General features: G+C 41.2%; 1 protein-coding gene and 1 long non-coding RNA gene across 3 annotated transcripts in view; one reads left to right on the top strand and one right to left on the bottom strand.

The window, feature by feature from the left end:
- Positions 1-18,646, top strand: part of LOC146483274 (dynein heavy chain domain-containing protein 1-like) — an 84,606-nt gene extending 65,960 nt beyond the window's left edge. For both annotated transcript variants that reach the window (XM_085106337.1, XM_085106336.1), the window contains exons 48-63: positions 652-852; positions 1,137-1,270; positions 2,006-2,105; positions 3,304-3,704; positions 4,256-4,381; positions 5,964-6,234; positions 6,891-7,153; positions 7,823-7,918; positions 9,830-10,001; positions 11,128-11,327; positions 12,645-12,962; positions 13,182-13,285; positions 14,971-15,163; positions 16,184-16,314; positions 16,994-17,540; positions 17,947-18,646. In XM_085106337.1, the coding sequence (XP_084962463.1) occupies positions 652-852; positions 1,137-1,270; positions 2,006-2,105; positions 3,304-3,704; positions 4,256-4,381; positions 5,964-6,234; positions 6,891-7,153; positions 7,823-7,918; positions 9,830-10,001; positions 11,128-11,327; positions 12,645-12,962; positions 13,182-13,285; positions 14,971-15,163; positions 16,184-16,314; positions 16,994-17,540; positions 17,947-18,309 (3,620 nt within the window). In that variant the 3' untranslated portion in view covers positions 18,310-18,646. The remainder of the gene's footprint in view (positions 1-651; positions 853-1,136; positions 1,271-2,005; positions 2,106-3,303; positions 3,705-4,255; positions 4,382-5,963; positions 6,235-6,890; positions 7,154-7,822; positions 7,919-9,829; positions 10,002-11,127; positions 11,328-12,644; positions 12,963-13,181; positions 13,286-14,970; positions 15,164-16,183; positions 16,315-16,993; positions 17,541-17,946) is intronic.
- LOC146483249 (uncharacterized) overlaps positions 1-21,268 on the bottom strand; it is a 333,500-nt gene that overhangs the window by 6,384 nt on the left and 305,848 nt on the right. The gene's annotated exons all lie outside the window — the stretch shown is intronic.

The following is a 21,268-nucleotide window of genomic DNA, read 5'->3' as shown; positions in this document are numbered from 1 at the left end:
TTGTGTGTGATACAGGTGACAGTGGCGAAGGTTCACCACCTCTTTAACCCCAAGGTCTCTTCAACAAATTCTCGCTCCTCTGCTTTTGTGTTTGTTTTTCTCTTGAAACAGTGTTCCAGTTGAGAGAGGAGTCTCAGGGCAAAAACTTGAGAAAGCTGACTTCCTGACCTAACATAGTGAATGGCACACTTATCTCTTTTTCTCTTATATTTTCTAAGAATGTCACTGTCTGAAATGCGGACTACACTGACATCTCGTACTTTGTACGCCGGCAGGGCTAAATTTAAAAAGGCATTAGCAGTGATTTTTTTTTTTTAACGTAAACTAACCTACTAAATTTAATGTATATTAAGGACGATGCCTACTAATAAGGAAGTATTTTTGTGTGGTTTATGACTATGCGGGGAAAGCAGATCTTAGTAAGGGCTATTGAAATCTAAAAAGAAAATTGGGAGTAACCACGCCTTTTTTAGGGACAATTAAGCAACAATTATTGAAGAAGAAGAATTTTGAGGGACAGCAACAGGGGAACAGGTTGGAAACCTCATGTTGCAGCGCGAATTTCAAGAAGTCGTGACTTTCCCCCCTTAGTTCTCTTCTCATCGTTATAGACAGTAGTAAATACTTGTCTATCGTCTGTAAATCACACAGCGGATCAACCCCCAAGACGTCCAGAGACGCGGCAGTCTGACCGCTCGTCCTCGCGCCAATCCCGGCGCTCGTCCACTGAGCATGAAACAGCTGTTCTGGATTATGCTAATCTGGGTCAGTCAGGGGCAGATGACTCCGAAGCTGATCCACAGCTTTCCGATAGTGAGGTAGACCAGTTTCTGCAGTCCCTCAAAGAAACAGGTAAGACGCACCACCGCTTTTCAGTCCACCTGCCATAACTGTTTTCTTGGTGTACTGGAAGGGAAATGTTTTAAAGCGTAGGAAAGAAGGAAGGAATTTTGTTGTCCAGGATAAGCTTATTTTGTAACAATTATGGCGCCACAGTTCGCTCTCAAACTGTATGCAACTTTTCGATGAACATCTTTTCATGTTCAGTTGTTGGGTGCAACATTTTGGCCTAAATAATACTCTGAGTTAATTACTACAAATCCAGTTAGAAAGTCTGTTTTGATGCCACTCTTTAGAAGACCAAGGGTCCAGCTTTCAAGAGTCCGAGACTCCAGCCACCTCAAGAACCGAGAGGACAGCGGGCAGTGCTCTCACAACCATGAGTGACAAGATGCTGACAGATAAACTTGCTGAAGCTATGGGAATACGGGTAAGATTATAACTTTCTCAAAACCACTCGAGTTGATTCAATCATATGAATATAAAGAAAATACTAGCCTAAAATATTTCCTCCCATTATTGTGAGGTGTGGTAAAACCTGTTAAACCTGTTTATTTGAAGGGAATGTTCTGCGTTAATAGCTTTGCTGTCACTCTTGTCAATTGCAAATCTATGTAGACCGAAAAGTTTTTATTGGAACATTAACGTAATATAGGGGACATTTCTTATCAGCGAAAACACCTTGAACTCCATTGTTTGGTTCCTTTGTGGAAAAATGCTGAAAATTCAGAATAACAGAACCCCTTCAAAATAAATACCCTCGCCTCAAAACTCTGACACCAAAATTGTTCCAATAATAAACCCCTCCCCTCGATCATATAGGGACGACGAGTTAAGCGTTTGAATAAGGCGTTTGAACCTGTTTTAACTGTCAAACCCAATCAATATTCAAACGTAAATTAATTCCGGTCATTAAAATGTACCCTCCCCCTCACTCCCTCGTAAATAAGCTCCCTAAAGGGCCCTCTCCCCCTCCCCCCAAAATTTAGCCCCCTAAACGGCCCTTTTTCCCTCCCCCGAAAATTACCCCCAAAGGCCTTCCCCGCTTCCCCCGAAAATAAGTCCCCTAAAATGCTTTTTTTATTGAAGATAAACCTTACGATAAACAGCAGGCGTTCTCCCTGTTTATTGTAATATGGAATTATTTCTATTTCTTTGTTGGCAGATGGACGGATCTCCTCAGCCAGTGGTAGCTGGTCCCACTCCAGTTATAAGTTTGACTGAAGAAAACATACTCATTGTGTCAGCGGATGATCCTCAGCTAGGTAAATACTTCTTCTAGGAATCGATGTGTCTCCTACCGTAGTTAGATTACTAGTTCAGTTGCTCTTCCACGGAGCTATAGGAGACTCCTGGAAGCTAGGGCCATTAAACTAGACTCTTTTTGAGAGAACTCGGATTTTCGTTTTCCGAGTATAAAACACCTTTATTTTCTATTCACCAATCATATTTCTTTCGCTTTATTCACAACACTTGTTCCTAATAATCTGTGGGACGTTAAAGAATCTACACACTGTTCGAAAAGAGTAGGGGACGTAGTTCCCGGTGTGGTGGTCTATTTCTATTTTGACTTCATTTGTCTTTCATATTCATGTATGGGTTGGGTGGGAGGGTGAGATCAAATTATGGACTGGTAGCGGCTACCAGTGGTACCTTTACATGCTGACGTCCGATCTCACCCCACACAAGAATTGTAAACCGCCATAAGACTGTGTGATATGTGCGGTATATAAATATATTACCATTACCATGATTACTGAACTCGTTTTTTTTTTTTTTAACTCTCCATTGGGTTTCTTTCTGTGGGCGCATGTCAAACCAACAACCCAGCTTTTAAGCCAGTGTAAAAGTTTTATTAAATTGTTCCCTGGCCGTATGCAGAAGCCAGCTGCAATTACAAGAGAATCGTTAAAGGAAATCTCCACTCTTGAAATAAATTAACGTTAAATTGTTGTAATACAATCTCATTTCAAATTTCGTTGGAAAACATGGAAATAAGATTTTTGTGTAGGACAAAACAGGATTTGATTATCACCTATTTTCCTTTTAAATTTCTCGGGCGTGGCCAACTTGGATTTCGTGACGTGATACGGTTGCTCTATTGAGTCACACAAAAGAAGTTCTGCTTTCTAACAATAGCAGCAACTGTATGACTTTATAAAATCCGAAAATGGCGGCGCCCGGGAAATATAAAAAGCCAAAATAGGCGACAATCTTATGCAATTTGTAGCTCACTTGAATGTTGTTTCTACTTTTAAAACTAAATTTAGAATTTAGACTCTAATTCCAACAATTTTTCGTCCATTTTTTGTCGAAGTGCATGGAGGTTCCCTTTAAGAGCGAAAACAACATTTATATAAGGGAAGGGGATTTGTAAATGTGCTTGCTGGTTTGTTTAGTTGTAAAATTTCCCTCTCAAACGTAAGATTGTACGAAATGTAAACACATTCACCATCATTTCAGTTAACAAACTCTGCGCTGCCGTCAAGAGAGGACTAGTAACACTCGTCACTCACATCGAGAGACGGCGCTGGGAGAAATCACTCGAGCTGCTACTCATGCGCCAGACCTTCACCAACCCAGACGGAAGGCTTCAAGTATCTATAGGCAACAGCACTGTGGATTATCACCCTTCATTCAGGCTGTACCTCAGCTCGTCTCTGCCTCTGTTCATGCCCGGTGCGGGGCAGAACCCTCTGCCCTTCTCCAAGGTGTCTACCATCAGCATGAGCCCGAGTCGACATGGGATATGTGACTTGCTGCTAGAGGATACCTTACGGCTTGAAAGGCCTGAGTTTGACGGACAGCTGAGATCAGTGGAGAGGGATGTTAGTCTTCACAAGCAGCAGATAACCCACGCTAAGGTACTGTTGGTTTTAATGATTCTTGTGTTAGCGTTCGGAGCAATGTAAATGGCGTCGCATCAATCGAAACTTTGTCAAATTATTTTGACAGATTCGTTGACAATCCTTCTCCGTTTTTTAATCCCTTTAATATGCAAAAACACAGATGAAGAGAACTTCTCAAACTCATTCTGTTCATGGAGAGAAAACAAAGGAAACCACTTTGGAGGAGTGATCTTAATTATCATAACACTTAGTGAACTTTGCTTTGAATTTCTCCAAGGATAATTAATGGTTTGAGGAGCTATTTCAAACACACGAAAGAGTGTTTCATCCAATTTCTAAACACCTCGAGCGTCAGCCCTTCGTCAAAGAGAATCCTAGCCTCGAACCACACAAGCCCTCTCATCTTATTTAAGGTTCCACCTTAAATAACATCTTTTAAAACTTGTAAAAAAGAAAAAAAGTATGAGCTTATCTCTACATTAACTGTGTCGTGTGAGATTGAACATTTCTGGGACCATTGAAGCGATGTTTCTCGTGAAACTTATGGTAGTTTTAATTTGCTTCAGGAATTTATCCTTGACAAGGTTGTCAATCTCAGTGGTCCGTTGCTAAAAGACTCCGCCATGTTGGATTCTGTTACTCAGAATAAGGACATCATTTCTACTGCAGAAGAAAGATGCGAAGAAGCCGAGGTGAGCTGTTCTAAAGCGTCAGTTCAGTTTCTTAAACCTGGTTATCAGTAATTTCGTGCAGCGCTGGTAATTGTGGTTCGGACTCAACCCTGTCTATGAGCTGTGAAAGTGCTGCCATTTAAAGGAAACTTTCTGAACAGTATTAGGTTGCACTAACGTTAGATTTCTTTCAAGTTGATAGAATTTGAAAGCTTGCACATTTAAACGAAAGTTATTGAGTAATATCAGAAATTCGTATTGAAGTTGAAACGTGTAACGCGCGCTCACGGCGTGCGAATACCATTTTTGCTAAGTACCACATTTGGAACCCGCTAACACTCGCGCGGAAACTGCGTCACAATAGTAAAGCGATTTCATTGGCTTACTAGTTTGTGATTCATTGTCCAAATATGATACATATGAGATTGAATATTTACGCGCCTTTTACAAAGGAAGGAATAGAAGTTAGACGATTCAACCCTTATGGTTTTCGGCTAATATTCTTGTGTTACCTTGGTGACATGCCACACAAGTTGCTTCTAACTTTTTTGGGATTTTGTGGGTGCAATCCCACGATTTGAAATTGAAATGAAAGGTTTAATGAGTAGTATTTTCCTGCGCTACTGCAACTGTTTTTTAAACCACCAGGTTATAACTGACATTTTTATATAGCTGAAGTTTTTCCCGCCAAAGCGCACGCATTCATTGGATCGTTCATAGTCACATGACATCTAACAACAGAACTGTTTGGCGCCAAAAGCTCATGAGCGTATGACATTGCAAAAACTGAGGTCAAAGGGTGAACATTGAACTGTCTTACCCGCGAAAATTGACCGCGTTTGTTTTCCACGTTTGTTGTATTTATTAGGGAGCTTTATTTCATTTGTGCTACTTGGCGTTTATTTCAACTTGCTCAACTTTTACAAAAATGGAGAACTATCCAGGAACCAAATTGTTAGGGGTGGCGTTTAAGTAAGAAAGAAAATAAAAAATTCACCGTCATGCGTTCACGTTCTCCTGGTCATTTCACGTTGTTGTTTTGCAGAAGAAGGCCAAAAAATGCACCAAAATGTAAAACGCACGTGCAGAGCGGTTGTTTTTGCTCATTAAACCTATTGTTTTGCGGCGTTGTCGTTGCCGTCGCCGTCGTCGTTGCATAAGCTCTCTATTGTGTTAGTTGTGCTATATAACAAATCACTTAAGGCTGGTTTCCATATGATCGCGGATCGCAGATTGCAGATCGCAATAAGGTCTGTGATCGTCTGCGATCATATGGAAACCAGCCTTTAGATGTAACATGGTTCTATCTTCTGCGATCGTCTGCGATCGCGATCGCAGGATCGCAGACGATCGCAGAAGTAGTTTCCATATGATCGCAGACGATCGCAGACCTTATTGCGATCTGCGATCTGCGATCCGCGATCATATGGATACCAGCCTTTAATGACCGGTCCCTCAGGAAACCAATAAATTTTGTTTCCCTCGACCTCATCTCGGGAAACGTTGAGATTCTTTGGAAACAAAATTAACTGTTTCCCTCAATAACATTCATTAAGTGTTAAATGTTTTCAAAAAAAACACGATTTAACCTTGCCCTTCTCAGACAATGAAATCAGAGCTGTTGACCAAGCAAAAAGATTTCCTGCCCGTGGCTCAACATGGCGCCCTCCTGTTCGTCGTAATGTCCGAACTTCATAAGCTGCATCCATATTACCACTTTCCACTGGAGTCATTCCTTCAGCTGTACCATGACACCATAGCTGAGAGGAACCGTGGGAAGAAGAGCAGTGGGTCACCGGCTGCCAGGGCTGCCGAACTTATCACTGCTTTGTCGAGGAAAATCTTCGAGCGTACATCTTGGAGTCTTTTTCAAAGTGAGTCAGTACTTTTTTTCGTTTGTTTGATTCGCCTGTTTGTCCGTCCGAATATCGCAGGCTAATGGAGACAATTATCCATTTAATTTATTAACAATAGACCTTTTTCATAAATGGCGGCCGATTTATTATTCTTTTCAATATATGTTAATTAGCCCTACTAACCTCATTTTAGAGTAAAAATTCTTTTGAATTTTGCACATGCTGACGAGGCTAGTAATGCTAATTTTCATGAAAACAAAAGAATAATTTATCGGCCGCCATTTTTGAAAAAGGTCTATAAAAGCGCAAAAATAACATGAAAAAGAAAAAAAAGAAAATTACGACAATAAATTACAATTAATACCAAAACAATGTTTCAAATTCAAGTATAAGTAACTTAGCCTGATGAACTGAGAAGACGAAAGATAAATAGTGGCATGCGTAGTTGACATTCAGAAAGGAAAAGGTCTATAGTTATTAATTAGTTTAATGAGCAGCACATTTAATCAAGATTGAAACCTTAAATGGATTTGTTTTATTGCACTCGTTTTGTAAGTTAGAAATAGAATTTTCTCTTGCCCAGATGAAAAACGTAGTTCTTTTCAAGAAACAACGCTGAGAAGGATGCGTGTAGAATGAGAAAATATTAAACTTGCTTCATTGTGCTTTCTCAGACGACAATCACGTGTTTCCGTTCTTGATGGCTGTGGAGAAGATGATGAACAACGGGTCTATATCACGTGATGAATGGAAGCTATTCACCCATATTTCCACCGATCTCCATGGTGATGAACCTAAAGAGAGCGATGTTCAGAAGCCGCACTGGGTGTCGCGCCATGTGTGGAAATCCGTTGATGAGCTGGAGCTGCTGTCTGTCTTCAATGGTCTGAAAAACTCCGTCGCCGGGCAGTCGGACCAGTGGCGAGAGTATTTCAATGTAAGACTTCATACTCTTTGAGTTTTATAATTATATCTCTCAGTTAGTTAATTATTCTAAAAGAACAGTAAAATACAAAGAACTGTATGGCGTTTTTTTTTTTCAAAATTGAAGCTTCATTTATCTCTGAAAAATGCATGGTTACCCCAGGTTTTCCTTTTGGATACCAAGAGCACTTGCTGAGTTCTGTTTTCTCCGCATAGTTTTAAACCGCGCAAAATATCCCTGTATTAGTAGGCAAAACCCATAGGAAACCTGAGTATCTCGAGATGCGCAAAACTTTAGCGCAGGAACAAAAGTAGGCACCGTCTTGAATTAGTATTAGTGAGCTTACGCAACAGGACGGCTGAGAGAAGGGGACAGTGAATTATCATTGTGTGACCAACATGACATCTTAGTACCTTCACATCTCTTAGGCGATTTTCGACTAAAACTGGTTTTCTCTCATCTGTGACAACCTGAAAACCACGAGTGGTAGGAATGTTGCAACCTAGAGTCATGAAAACTTGGTCGTCACGTTGGTCACACAAGAGCAATTTGCCGTCCCAGCACATCAGCCGTCCTGTTGCGTAAACTCGCTATTATTAAGATTCCTGTATCTTCATATCCCATATGGGTGATTATGCAGTAATCAATTTAGATTTAGATTATTCGTGCTTCTCTCCTTAGCTACCTCCCGTGCTCCTTGGTGTCACTCCTGGTGACTACAATCATTTGACCATCTTTCAAAAAGCTCTGCTGTGGAAAACCTTCCAGCGAGACCAGGTAAATCAATATTTATAATCAAATAGAAAGTCATGTAATGATGGCTCAAGTTAAAGACCGCACCCCTCCCGACAGGAAAACTGTTAGTGTTGATATTTCACATGAGTTGTGTGGACTGTTGGGCCTATTATGTAAGAAACACCGTTTTTTCCTTTAGAGGTGCATATACAAAAACACAGCGCAAGAACCTTGGCGAGTAAGCCTCGTGGACATCAAATTAGACCAAAGGATGTCCATGAACTTCACTAGAGGACCGCGCGTATACGTGCAAGCGTAAAGCTAACGAAACCGTCAGGGGCACCCGACGGATTATTTCGGTAAATTATTTGTTCGGAAGGCCCTTACAATTTTCTCAAGGGAATTTTCACCTCGAACTTTCGTGATATGGGAAATTTAAGGCCTAGTGTTTTCGGATTGATAAAAATGTTGTTTCGGGTACCGAGAAAAGGTCAGCTAAGATTTTCGGAAAGGAAATAAGACCTAAGGTTTTCGGGAAATGGACAAAGATACCCTAGTAATTTCAAAAAAGATTCAAGTTCCCCTAGAATGACTGAACAGATAAAAATATTATAGTGCGGCCTAAAATGAACCTATAGAGCTTTAAAAGCACTCCAGATAGCTTAAAATAGCGTTTCCATGGATCTGAGAGAAAACTGTCGTTGGAGGCGCCTGAACCGTGCCCCCACTGACATTAAACTTAGCTGGACCTGCCTATATTGCGCGTTTGAATGGTCGCGTGGTCGAAGATCGTGACGTGATAGTGTCGCATTAATTCGTTGTCAAAAATATGCTTTGAGTTTTGATATTTCGTAAATATGTGTGTTTGCTTTTCCCTTTATATTCTTTGCATAAAATGTTCAGTATAAATCCAAGTTCAAGTGGCACACGTCCAACAGCCTTTCTTTTTTGTGGTAGAAGATTTATGATGCAGCCGTAACATTGCATGTTCAGCTCACCTTTTATGGCAGAACACCATGTTTTCCGTCCTTCCCACTTTAATAGGGAGTTTACGAAGCCACGACGCGACCCCGAGGAAAACGTCGATTAAAAAATTAATTGATATTTTACCTACGAATCTCGCGATACTATAAAGTCATTTACTCTGTTTATCAATGACAAAACTATTCCAAAACTCAATCCGAAACACAGCGATAAGATTTGAAATAAAAATTCAACATTTAGTTGTGGTGGTGCACGTTCTCCAAACAACGCAGCATTTGGTCATTTCACGTTGTTGTTTTGCAGAGGACGGCAAAGAAATGTACAAAGATTTATAACGCACGTGCACAGCTTTTGTTCTGTTAATTAATTCTTTTGTTTGGTGACGTTCCCGTCGCCGTTGCCGTCGTGGTTTCGTAAACTCCCTAATGTCGTCCACAGGCCGCTTTGGACGTTACTCGTCCTAGCAACATAGAGAACGTATATCTCATTAAGACAGTAATAATTACTGTCTTAATGAGATAGCCTGACACGAAGCTCCCTGTGCTGAGCTCAATGTCTTCAAAATCCGTCCTGTTCGGAAGGTCGTGGGGTTCCACTTTCTTAAGGGCGATTTACACGGTACGACTTTGTCGCATTCGACAAGCTTACAACAGGCCTACGACGCGAATTGTTTCGTGTAAATCAAACCTACAACTCTCTTACGACTGTAGTGTACGTCACAAAAAATGTCGTAGGACATGTTTTAAAATCCTACGACAATAGTAGGTATATGCAATCTTGAATGACGAGAGTTGTGTGCGATTTTTTGCATGACGCGAGCAGCGCGCTTTAGAAATCGCATGCGACAGTCGTAAGCAAAAGTTGTACCGTCTAAATCGGCCTTAGGAGTTAGCATATCAGTCTTTGAACTCGAGTGCTGTGATAGTAAAAAGATTAATTTTGTATTTTATTGTCTTGTATCTACTTCAGTTGTTCCACGTCTGTCAGGATATCGTTCTGTATCAAATGGGAGCTAGCATGACCCAGTCTGTAGGATATGACTTGCATCAGGTGTATCCTGTCACAAGTCGGTCCCGCCCTGTGGTATTTCTGCTGCCTTCACAGCGGATTCTCAAGCAGGGGGAAGCAAACGTTTTGAAAGGTAGATATTCCACGCCTGTAGATATCGATAGGAAGTAAAGTACTCTTGTGTACTGACTTTATTTACAATCACTTGTGAGTTGTTTGACCCACTCAGCGGAACTGTCTACGCAAGTTCGTAAGTGTTCTCTATTGGTGTATGTTCTTGTTTCGCTCGGACGTCTTCGGGCTGTCTGCGAATAAGGCTTGGAGATTTATACTGACATTTTTAAAGGTCTCGGATATCTTCGTCTAGTTTTAATTCGTTTTGTTTTACAATCACTTGTGAGTTGTTTGACCCACTCAGCGGAACTGTCTACGCAAGTTCGTAAGTGTTCTCTATTGGTGTATATTCTTGTTTCACTCGGACGTCTTCGGGCTGTCTGCGAATAAGGCTTGGAGATTTATACTGAAATTTTTGAAGATCTCGGAAATCTTCGACTAGTTTTAATTCGTTTTGTTTTTCAAGACCTCGGGAAAGTTTCGCACGTTTCAATGACCTGCGGAATCGTTGAGGTACTTGTACCCAAGTAGCAATTGTCAAGTTCACGAGTGGAAATTGGTGATTAATGCTTAATTTGTGTCCCAGAAGCCAGTCAGAGTGAATTATTTTGTATTCGTAAGTCCCAGTCGACTTGGATGCGACTTTGTTTGAAAACGGAAACTTTTCTTTTCATTTTGATGTTTCCACCAAATGCACATCGAAAACGCAAACTTTTCAGAATCCTTTGCCAATTTCAGAGTTTTTAATACGCGTCCGTGAGGACAGCACGGAAACTTTAACTGAATACGGCAATTTTTATTCAGGGGTTGAGCAAATTCAGTAACCGGTCGTCTTTGAACACGACTTTGCCCGGCTGCTTGTAACACCTCAACCAACTTTTTCAATAAAAGAACATGTCCAGGCCATGTCTAGCCTCTTGTTCCCTTGTTCAAAAACTTAATGAAACCACTGTTTTAGTTATGTTTTCATATTTTTTTTCCACACGAATTTGTTTCGAATTTTTGATTTTTTTCCCCTGCGTGGACTTTTGAAAACGGATAATTTCAGTTTAAAAAGATCCACGTGAACAATTCAAAGGCAAACTCTTGAATAAGTAACTTGTCGACAGGGCCTTGATCATATGACTTGAAATTGTGTTTTTCAGACCCAGCAACTGATGTCATTAACCTGGCTCGCGCCCATGGAAAGGACCGACCTCTGATTATGGTGACCCTTGGCGATACTGCCAGCATGGAGAAAGCTCTAGCAGCTGTGAAGCGTGGCATGAAAACAGGATGTTGGGTCACTCTAGAAAACTGTCATTTGGCGACAAGTTGGTCTGAACAATTCATGCTGGAGCTGGAGGTCAGTCAGTCAGTCAGTCAGTCATTCAGTCAGTCAATCAGTCCTTCAGAGAGTCAGTCAGTCAGTCAGTCAGTCAATCAGTCAGTCAGTCAGTCAGTCAGTCACTCAGATAGTCAATCAGTTAGTCAGTCGGTCGGTCGGTTGGTCGGTCGGTCAGTCAGTCAGTCAATCAGACAGTCAATCAGTCAGTCAGTCAATCAGTCAGTCAGATAGTCAATCAGTTAGTTAGTTAGTCAGTCAGTCAGTCAGTCAGTCAGTCTATCAGTCAGTCAGATAGTCAATCAGTTAGTTAGTCAGTCAGTCAGTCAGTCAGTCAGATAGTCAGTCAGTCAGCCAGTCAGTCAGTCAGATAGTCAATCAGTCAGTCAGACAGTCAGTCAGTCAGCCAGTCAGTCAGTCAGTCAGTCAGTCAGTCAGATAGTCAATCAGTTAGTCAGTCAGTCAGTCAGTCAGTCACTCAGATAGTCAATCAGTTAGTCAGTCGGTCGGTCGGTTGGTCGGTCGGTCAGTCAGTCAGTCAATCAGACAGTCAATCAGTCAGTCAGTCAATCAGTCAGTCAGATAGTCAATCAGTTAGTTAGTTAGTTAGTCAGTCAGTCAGTCAGTCTATCAGTCAGTCAGATAGTCAATCAGTTAGTTAGTCAGTCAGTCAGTCAGTCAGTCAGTCAGATAGTCAGTCAGTCAGCCAGTCAGTCAGTCAGATAGTCAATCAGACAGTCAGTCAGTCAGCCAGTCAGTCAGTCAGTCAGTCAGTCAGATAGTCAATCAGTTAGTCAGTCAGTCAGTCAGTCAGTATGTATGTGTGTTTGTTTATTTATTCGGTCAATTCAATTACATTGACAATACAGCTATTTCAATTAACGTTGTCGGTTCAAAGCATAAAGCTAAAAGACAAGACCGAAAGTTTACGTGGGATTTTTATGAATAAATTCATCAAAATCGGTCACGCCTGGAGAAAACAATAGGTTGTAATTAGCAGTACAATGACCTGCACGTGCAGGGATGATTTTGATGAAATTATTCATAAAAAATAATCCCACAAAACATTGCGGTCTTGTCTTTTAGCTTTTTTAATCCGACAACGTTAATTGAAATAGCTGTATACAAAAAAAACCCCAAGAAAACATAAGAAATAAGATATGGGTACTTCTGAGTGTATAGTTTCCAATTTCGAGGATTTTTCGTACACCAGAAGATGTGTTTATGCTTGACTCAATGAATTAATACAGATTGAGGTTCCAAGTTATCTTTTTATATCAATTAAGATTTGCATAATATTCTCATTTATGATTTGCATGTTTCATCTCCCTTCGCCAGACGATCGTAAATATGCCGGAGGTTACCTTTGAGCAAGAGCCGGACCGACGATATACCGAAAGCAGCTCCGAGGCTAAGTCGGAAATGACCGAAGCCGAAGATGTAATCGTCCACCCCGAGTTCCGGTTGTGGATCACTACTCGAACGGATGTGGGGTTACCGCTGCCCGCAGTCCTTATTCAGTTTGGTATTAAACTAGCATGTGAGGCGCAAGAGAATTTCAGGGAGTCGGTGGAAACGAATTGTCGTGTTGTTACTGGGTCACTGAACAACTGTGTCCCTGTTTGGGGACAGGCGACGGCGAACATCAGTGTCAAAGTATGTGAATTTTTTTGGTTGTCTTGCACGACTAGTTGTAGTAAAAATCTCTTTGCATTATTTCAAATATCATGGAGCGGGGAGGGGATGGGGAGGGGGGGGAGCAGGGTGCGTCGGTACGTGGAAAGAAAGAAAATTAACTAAACAAGAGTCACCTGGCTTTCCCTTGTTCTCTGGATTGTGACCAAATGAATCTAACCTTCATTTATTTGCTTTTAGAGTGACGTACAACCTTACGCGATCTTTACACTGGCCTATCTTCATTCGCTTTTGCTCCAACGTCGAAAATATGGACAGAGTGCGTTCAGCTGCCCATACCAATGGTACGCATTTTAAAATTAGTATATGTAATCAAATGGTGACGAGTGAAATGAGGAAATGCGAGGGAAATTATTTCCTAATTTCATGAGTATAACCTTTGATTTCCTTTTAATATCATGGATGACAAATTACGCTCGCAATCGTGGTCGGTACCGTCTTGTTTACACACGCAGGCAAAAAACCGCTCGAGTACTTTATCCAACTGCTCAGGACGAACCATCTCAGGGTTTTTTTCGAGGCCATTTTCATCACACCAGTTCTCAAAATCCCTCACCCAGTTAATTGTGCTGTTTCGCGTATTTAGGTTTTCTGCAGCGTCTTTTTAAATGCCGTAACTTCTTTCATCCGTAACATCTTTAAACCTGGACGTCATCTTGGCACTGAGATGTAGGAAACGTGAAATTATAAATTAGCGATAAAGTTTCGCCCCAAAATTAAGGAGTAATTTGTCACCCATGATATTACAGACTTAATTCTCCGTTTCATCATTTGTGTCATTAGTCCAGCGCGGCAGAGCATCCATTGTACCCTCCACATTCTGACTGCCGCGAATTGCCATCTTTGTCATTCATTACTTGCTCCTCTCAGGCCTCGTAGCTCAGTTGAGAGAGCAACGGTTGATCAAGTCCGGAGGTCGTTGGTTCGGTTCCTACCGAGGTCTAAGAATTTTTTCTTTGCCTCGCGTGGTTCTTATTTCCTTCCTAGGGCTAACACAAAGATGGAAATTCATGCGTTGACCCTCACTACAGAGTCATTCAATTCTCTGTTTTACCTTTTGTGTCGCTGGTGCTAGTGGCACCACATTCATTGTATTTAAACATTGTAAATCAGACAATGTAAACTTAAAAAAAAGAACTGCATTAAAACTGCATTAAAGGACTGTGTCAGCTGGGGCACATGCTCAGTAGAGTTTGGTTGAGACTAATTTGCATACAACTCGTCGCGGGATTTTTGCTTTTCTCCCATTGCAAAAGCTTTCAAAAATATTGCAACAAGCAGTTTCTGCAATTGCCTTAGCTTAGAGCGTTTGTAAATGAAACATTCAGTTATCTTTCCGTAGATGAACGCGATTCAAACAGATGGAAACAGCGTCCTGAACTCCCCTACGGTATTTGAAAAAGTTGGGCCAACGATTTCAAAGCGCTTCTCATCAATGCGCGCATGCGCCTGCGGGCTGCTTTTGGTCATTTTGCCTTCTTCGCTGAAAAAGCTCAAAGCGATGGAACGATCCCAGCGATCATATCATAACCATGGTAACCAGGGCTGTGATGTACTTTCCTCAAACTCATTAATAATTCATCAAGAGAAAACAAAGAAAATCACTACCGTGACCGAGGTTTGGATATGTGATCCTAATTACCGTAAAATTTTGCCAACTTTAGCCTTGAATTTCTCCAAGAATTATTGCTCATTTTAGAAGCCATATCAAACACTTCAAAAGTGTGTTTCATCAGATATCCAAACCCCTCGAAGTCGTTTAAAAAACTCGGCTGCGCCTCGTTTTTTCAACCTACTTCTCACTGTTTGGATATCTGATGAAACACGCTTTCTCGTGTTTGACATATTACTACTTCAGGTCGACTTTCCATTCGGTGTGATTTTGAAAACTGAAGTGGGATAGCTTCTAGCAATTGAGATGAGAGAGTTCACTGCTTCCTATAACGTTTTCTTTCTCCTTATTTGAAAGGTTCCAAGCCGATTTGCTGGCGGGATTGGAAGCTTTGCGACACCTGTCACGTGCTTGTCACGCCTCGCTACCTCCCGCTGCTCTAGAAATTATGCTGGGACATGCCACTTACGGTGGTCACGTGACAGATGGCCTCGACTTGAACGCTGTGAAATCTGTTGCGAACTGCGTTGCGACTGAACAAATCAAAATGGTCAGTTCCAGTTTTACTTGTTCTTGTTATTTATTTGTTTAATTTTACCGTGGTTTGTCATTCCTCCTGCAATGATATAGCCGTGAAACGGATCAAACGCTCAACAGAATACACAAAACGCACTGTCACGGAGATTTCTCTGTGTTTTGGTCTACTGAGACTGCTCAAATATTAGACAAGGTACCTTTTCGCTAACATCAGATTGTTCTTAGAGCAGCGATAAAAAGTATTAAGTGATTTCTCCTTGGAAGAACGAACTATTATCAGATTCTGAGCGATTTCTCCAAAATACACTGGAAGAACTTGAAACATTTAGCCAATTTTTTTCAAATTACAATCCATTTCAATCTTTCAACCAAGGATAATCAGCACTAGTTTCTGTGCACTAGCAGGGTTATTGTTAACAAAACTAAACCATTACATTAACAATAGACCCTTCTCCAAAATGGCGGCAATAGATTTGAATGAGTTAAAATTGAACTGAATGAAAAACTGATACCAGCACTGGAAAGAGCACCTTTATTTTAGTAACCTTGCAAAGTTTCAGCATATTAGGTGTTACATCAGCTTAGGAAATGTAAGATGAAATTTGACAAATTTGCAGACGTTTGTACGACTGGGGGTATACGTCATACCCCAGTCATATAAACGTCTGTAAAGTTTTCATTTTTCAACTTACATTTTCTCAGCTGTTATTACACGTGGTATGCTGAAACTTGGCAGGGTTACTTAAGTCAAAGTGCTCTTTCTAGTGCTGGTATACGTTTTTAATTTTAACTTATTTGAATTTTTCGGCCGCCATTTTGGAGAAGGGTCTATTCCGGCGATACAAAAATGTTTTTTCGCCATTCAATTGAAGTGACATCACAAATAGGTGACACTGCCTCTTTATTTTGTCTTTTATATTTCCCCGCTAGTTGGTAAGTTGAACCTGTGGCCGGCGATCTGGAACAAAACGGTTCAGTATCCTTACTTATGAGCTCCCACTTAAACCTTTTCTTTTCCTTTCGCTTGATACAGAATCCAGCTAGGGATGGTCTCTTGTATGAATATATGGACAGCTACATGGAGAGTCTACCAGACATGTTATCTTGCCAGCAATTGGGGCTTACTGATGCATCTGATGCTGGCTACCGGTCCAAACTTAGCAGGTACAAACATTACTTAATTCCTAATATCCAAGAACAAATTCTCCTTTCTTGTCTCCATACTTTCCTTATAAAAGTACTGGGGAGAAGTTACTAAAATATCAAGAAAATTTACCTTGGGTGATCACATCCTTAATTCTCATGACCTCTGGGGTTGAATAAGCAGTAATATTACAAGGAGAAATTTGATGTTGATCACTGTTAGGGCTTAACCATGCCGCCCTTGAAATCTTATCGTTGTTCTTAGCTGCCAGTTCAATTGCGTGGTTTAAGAGTTCGTTCTCAGACAAAGTATTGGCTGTTAAACACTATGGGTTTAATAAAAACTTAAAAGACACAGGAAGCTAAAAGCATTACAACAACAGAAAAGATCTAACTAAAAGAGGCATCCAGAAGCATTCGCGCAAGTAGGCGCTTGAAATCAGTCACGGATTCACTCAGTTTGAGTGCGGGGTGCAACTCATTCCACAGAGAGGTCGCTCTATATTGAAACGTTGTTTGGCCGCTAGCAGTGCGGAAGAGTGGCACGTTCTATTTCTCCTGTTATGGGTGTTTTGTCAACCCGCCAAACCACAGTTTCGTAGTGGTCCGGTTTAATGCATTTAACTACAACTTAAAGTTAGTCGTTTCGTCCCAGTGTGTTTCGTCCCGAAACTAAAGATGCATTTGTTTCACCTAACAGTGACATAGCAGACCGCCTTGCTGTCTGCACAGGGCTCCAACCTCCGTCCATCTCAATGGGAAACCAAGTCAAATCGGTTGCTGAGGAAACATTCGATCAAATCTCAATAGTAATAAAAACAATCGGGTCTCATGACCTTGCACAGGAGACGCCTACAGCCGTTACTTCCTTCATTCAGCGCGAACTTGTCCACTTCCTTCGTCTGCTCGAGGACGCCGTTAAAGATTTGGATCTGCTCATGAAGGCGTGCAGTGGTCACCATTCGTTTACCCCCGGCATGTTCAAGCTAGCCTCGTCGCTCGGACACCGTCGAGCTCCATCTAAGTGGCTCGAAAAACGTTCCGTTAACATCCGTCTAGCTGATTGGTTGAAGAATGTTGGAAAGCAGGTCAAATTCCTCGGTGAATATTTGTCTTATTCACCCCTACACCCGTCGTCCTTTTGCCTTGGCGCGTTTGCTCATCCCCAGGCGTTCTTGGCTTGCGTTCTTATGGACCATGCGCGATCTGTAATGAAATCTGTATACGCTCTGGACTTTTCAGTGGAGGTAAGTTGTTCCCTATATCAACACTTAATTAATGATCGAAAGCGTTGGAAGGTTTCGTAAGTTAACTTCGTTAACTTCTTCTTGTTCTTGTTCTTGTTCTTCTTCTTCTTCTTCTTCTTCTTCGACTGATACATTTGCGCATAATTCTTAGTGGAAGAAATCCTTAAAAGCTCTCATAAAAAACGCACAGAAAAGTTCTAAAAACTTCATCCCTAGCATACACAATGTTGCTAGTACAAGGACGAACTTCACCAAAAAAAAATATGACTGTCTTTGTACCTATTGCTGTATTTGGTTCGCAGGGTGTTGTGGTAAAAGGTAGAGCCGCCATCTTTTCCCGCCGCGTATGTTGGATTGCCGCGACCAGGGTATAAAAGTGTTCTAAATTTGTTTCTTTCTCTCTCAGGTTTTGCATCCAGACACCCTCCCTACATCTCCACCCAGCCGAGGAATCTACCTCAGCGGGTTAAAACTCACCGGTGCTTCATGGGATGGTGACCGCGGCTGTATCACTGAGCTACCTGCGTCACGTTGCTCCTGCGACCTACCAATCGTATGGTTCAAGCCAGTTGAAGTCATACGGTCACGTGCGCCTTCTGCCAAAGTCGACAAACGTGACAGTGATATTCCTTTGTTCGACTGTCCGCTCCTTACCGGGGGAGATTGGGGAACAGACGTCTCGACTTTGGTTACCAGTCTTTTTCTGCCGTCTGTTGTCGCGGAAGGAATTTTAAAGCAGCGAAGAGTGGCGATTGTTTCTGTGTTGTGACGTGGCGGCGACTTTTTGCGATTATTTATTTGGTATTTATTTAATAGAATTTTCTCTTTTTTTTACTGTCCATGTTCAACTCCTAACTGGAAGATGTTATATACTTAAAAGGAATTACGTGACAGAATCATTTCCTTGAGTGGAGATGTGTTTATTATCAGGTGTTGTAATTTTACTGGGAAGATGAAAAGCATGCACGAGTGAACTTGAATCTTGTGTATAATTAGTTTTGTAAATAGAGCTGCGTGTGAGGAGCCTACAGCCGTTTTTAAATCGGAGTAGAAGCTGTAACCAGTAGGCAGCCTAAACTGAAATAAACTATTTTGTTGAAAAGGCCTCTTCGTTTGCTACTTTTTTATGTAAAACTCAGAGCGGATGCACAGACTGCACACGTGACTCAAGATTACGTCATACCTTCCTTGCACGTCTTCAAAAACTTGCTGAGTGATGGTAGTTAATCATAATTTTGGCAAAGGTTTTAATTGGCAAATAACTGACATCCCCTTGCCATTACACCTTTCAAAACGCCATCGGAAAAGTACAATTGCATGGTCATTATTTCTAATACGTAAAAGAAACATTCACCATACTCGTTCATTACTTCCTTGTTTGTGCTTGTGCGGTCGTGTATTTCAAAAATGTCGCTCAAAATGTATAGCCGCGATACTCTAGTGTTGCTAGTAGCATTTGTTTTCGTCTTTCAAATGGGAGCTTCAGCACCAGCTTGTGACAACAGAACAGACGCCAATCAAACCATGCCAACTTCGGCGAGATGCTGCAACGGTACGTGCCACGATGGTGGCGACGTGGCAAAATGTCAGTTGGATGCCGACTGCGCCGCAAAACATGTTTGCTCTGATGGAAAGTGTATTGCATATCGCGGGGCCTCGCGGAATACAAAAATCCCATCGAAGTTTAATGCCGGATGGATTCTTTTTATTGTCATGACCTGTTTTGTTGTTTTCTTGATTGTTTTCCTCTATATTTGCCAAGCCCATTCGGAATGCTCGATGCGTAAGGACTCGGGAAACTCAGGTCCTGTTGTAGATACCGTATTTCCTCGAATTAACACCGGACCCCAATTGCAAATAACTGGCGGCGTTTAATCGAGAAAATGCGAACTTGCTTTTGTTGTTGTGGTCTTATTGTATTTAAATGTGACTGGCGTATGGATTAGATTGCTGGATACTTGTTGAGAAGCTATTAAACATGGGAACTGACTCAAAAGCCATAAATGAAGATGAACTCTTAGAAACAGATGAAGAAAAGATGCAGAGGAACAAGTTGTCTTCAATATCAATTGTTTCCGTTTGTTGCAGAACTTGGCTTCGTGTTAGCCTCCACTTTGCACTTTGAGTTTATTTTAAAAGTACTTGATTTACAAGGGCAAACAACAACGGGACAAAAACTGAAGGAAATCATCATAGGCCGCAGCTGTCCAAATGATGGATCCGGCAGAATCCACTCTGCAGTGTATGTTGCAGTGTTAAGTGAACCCTTGCGATGGATTTCCCACTGAACGTTAGCCCTAGCAAGGAAATGGGAGACGACCCGAAGCATGTAAAATTTTATTTTGATAGCGTTGGCCTCGTATCTAGAGCGGACTGTTGCATCGGACAGTAGAGGTGATTTGAGGCATGCGTTTTCAAGCGTTTCTCAGAAATGTTAAGTTAATAATATTTAAAAATGTCACGCTGACCGTGAATTGTACTATTGTATTCTTTTGAAATCCACGCGGCAGATGTTCAGCTACGTCCTCAAACTGTAGATCAACAAATTTCCCATATATCGGGATTACTGAGTTATGTTTTATGGGGAAGACTGGATGAAATATTTGTAGTGTAATGTTACGTCTACACTTAACGCGCTCGTAGGCGTATTTTTTGCATACGTATCTCGTTGTAACCAAGAGCAATTTTGTCCCTGTTATTGTAGCAGTTACCGGGAGCAGTTGTTATTTAGAGCAAGCCAACCATCAGAGCTCATAAAACTGACTGTCAACCTCTTATTGTTATTAACAATATCACTTCACTGATTAACAAAACGAATGACAAATACACAAAAAACGCAATTTGCCTTGAACAAGTACATCTGAGTCATCACGTACTGAAAACTTTGGCAAAAACGAACAGTCCCACACAAATTGATACACATTCTGAACGAAAATGGTTTGAACTAAAAGGAATGTTAAAAGAAAAGTGAAACGGCCTTTACATGGCAGTGGAGATACCTTTTGTACCGGAATGAGAATCTCAAACTGTTGCAATTTCAATCGCAAGCGAGAAATTTGTCTCGGTATGATTCTGACACATATGTTTTGTAAAGTAATGCGGGCCACTAAAAGAACAAACTGGGATGAACGTTTACCGGTTTGGAAGTCGTAACGATATCTTGTAATAAACCCGGAGGCTATAAGGAAGACTTATATTTTGACAGGATGTTGTAGACTCCTTTGTTATTCCTGTGTTCATTGGCATATCCTGGTTTTACGAAGTGCACACCGAATATTGTGCGATGCGGAAAGTGTCTATCACTCATCAATGTCTTGTGCAGAGAAATGAGGGATTCTGAAACATTTGCTCTTAGATCGCGAAGAATGACGAGAACGTGTCTTTCACTCAAAATACCTTGGAAAATGCAATGTCGCCATAATTTAACTGTAACGTTTCGCATACCCAGACCTCGCTTGCTAACCAACATCGTGCCGAAAATTAGGCATGGTTGTATCTTTTTAATATTTTTTGTGGTATCTCGGCTCGTCAGATAATTGAGATATTTATACTTAGAAGAGTAGTCTGGTATATTAAAAAAAATAAATTCGTGACGGCGATAACCGCGTTTATAAAATAGTTATTTTAAGAAAACTAGCGGTTTCAACGTACTCAAGTAGATCACAATGCGATATGCAAAAAACAGCCGAATTAAGATTAAAACACTGGGTCCGCAGAAATATATTTAC

Source organism: Pavona decussata, unplaced genomic scaffold (assembly GCF_977016875.1).
Source record: "Pavona decussata unplaced genomic scaffold, jaPavDecu1.1 SCAFFOLD_40, whole genome shotgun sequence".
NCBI lineage: Eukaryota > Metazoa > Cnidaria > Anthozoa > Scleractinia > Agariciidae > Pavona > Pavona decussata.
The sequence above is the reverse complement of the archived record's forward strand: the minus strand, read 5'-3'. Positions and strand labels throughout refer to the sequence as shown.